Source organism: Phytophthora parasitica (genome assembly GCF_000247585.1).
Source record: "Phytophthora parasitica INRA-310 unplaced genomic scaffold supercont2.10, whole genome shotgun sequence".
Lineage (NCBI taxonomy): Eukaryota > Oomycota > Peronosporomycetes > Peronosporales > Peronosporaceae > Phytophthora > Phytophthora nicotianae.
The window spans coordinates 602837-604784 of record NW_008648996.1 but is presented as its reverse complement, the minus strand read 5'-3'; the positions used below and the strand labels follow the sequence as shown (position 1 = coordinate 604784).

The following is a 1948-nucleotide window of genomic DNA, read 5'->3' as shown; positions in this document are numbered from 1 at the left end:
ATTAAATGCTTGACCGCACTACTAGCTGCCGGAAAGATGATGCATGATTTGTACTAAATCGTACTCGAGTACGATTTGTTGATAATTAGTACTTGAAAAGTCGTACGAATTACAATCGAAAGTGCCAAAAAGTCTGCAAACCACAATATAAGCAAAAAGTTTTTAAAATGCAAATTCAACTTGTACCTGATCCGATTCAAAGGGGATTTAATTATGGGCGCATTGGTACGTTGCTTGGATCCCGCATAGGACTCTGGATATAAAAATACAACTTGAACACTCCTCCACTCTAATTGGCTACTTGACGACTTATAAAATTAAGACCAATTAAAACAAGACAAATGGGATGTGCACGCCGGATTCATGCTTAGAATGAATTTCATGAAATTCATCTTAAAGCTAAACATAGACGATATCCACAAAATTGCTATAGCTCTTGCATTTGACTGGCAAAAATTAAAAAAGGGATCATTTGCTTCCTTTTGCGATCAGTTTTTGGCATCAGCTTTCGGCAAATTGGTTAAAGGCAGCAATTTGCGACGTGTACTACCTTTACCACAATAAGGTCAATACAACAGTATGCTTCGAACTGCGAATCTCCCCGGGCCCACCACCCGGGTCCCCAATCGTTCCAAAGCTGCAAGGTGTCATCAGCGTAGCCTGCCGTTCTGCGGCTGAGCGTGGAAACGCCGATATGGTCAAGATACTCGCGGTAAAATGTTCATCTGAGCTAATAGGACTTGTGCTAAAAGAAACAGCAAAGGCTGGTAACCACGAGCTGGTGAAGTTACTGCTTCACGAGTGTGAGGCGAGAAACTTGGAGGATTCCTGGTATCATTTACGTATTGGAATGATGGTACAAGATGTAGCATCTCGTGGCGACGTGGAGATGGCCAAGTTATTGGTCGAAAAGTGCGATCCTACTGATGTAGGGCGATCACTGAAGATTGCTGTTGAAAACAACAGCACGGATATGCTGCATCTATTGGCGCCGATGACTGCAGTTTATATCAAGGAGGATCCTTACATAGTGGCTGCACTGGTACACGCAGCTAGAAAAGATCAAGTTGCGATGGTTGATATTCCTGTCCAATACAGTGACCAGCCGACGGTTGAGGAAGCGATACTGCAGCTGTCTTCGAATGGAGATATCGCTGCAACAAAATTGTTGCTGGAGAAATGTGATATTGTTTCCACCAAGCACCTATTTGTCAAAGCAACCGAGAAGGATGTGGTCGAGCTAGTCGAGATTTTGCTGGAGCAGATGGACACAACTTGCATCCGTTGGGCTCTAATGACGGCTTCTGCAAAAGGATGTTTTGGGACAGTAAAGTCAATGCTACACAAATGTGACTCGACGTCTATTGGTTGTGCACTTGAAATTGCTGTTCAAAAGCGCGAGCTGGCAGTTGTCGATGTGCTACGGGATCGATGTAATCTCACAAGTATTCGCGATGCGATAATAAGCGCGATGTAGAATGGGTAAGCGTAAATGTCTGTTTAGTAGCCGTGGTCAGTTTACTAGCCCTCAGCATTAGCCAATTATAACGAGGCAAATCAACGATTCCTATTGGTCAGAGACAAAGTGCTCCCTCCATAACGCCCTTTCTCGTGCACTAAAGTATTCATTAATCAACTACTAAATTGGCAAAAGCACCAATTCGTGGAATCACAATGAAAGCACTTGTACAACGCTTTCAGCTGCAACAATTAACTCTTTAAATAATCTCCAAAATCAGACTCTTTCTCCTGTTCCCAACGCTACCTGGCGCATGTCAATCAGATACTAAACTGACATTTTCCCTTACAGTGATGTGGCTTACCTACTAGGCCGTAAGAAATCACTCTTGCCTAGTTTCGAGTAACCATAGGATTTTGCAATGAGGAGCGTGCATGCAGCTAGGTCGATTGATTTGTGTTCGCCTCGCCGATTAAGTATGCCCCCCCC

The 1948-nt window shown here is 43.6% G+C and overlaps 1 protein-coding gene across 1 annotated transcript; it reads left to right on the top strand.

Moving 5' to 3' along the window:
* Positions 1-694: 694 nt before the first annotated feature.
* Positions 695-1477, top strand: PPTG_06746 (hypothetical protein; the record flags this gene model as incomplete). Its single annotated transcript, XM_008900787.1, has 1 exon — positions 695-1477. One exon carries the CDS (start codon positions 695-697, stop codon positions 1475-1477), a length of 783 nt encoding a protein of 260 aa, XP_008899035.1.
* Between the last annotated feature and the right edge of the window lie 471 nt (positions 1478-1948).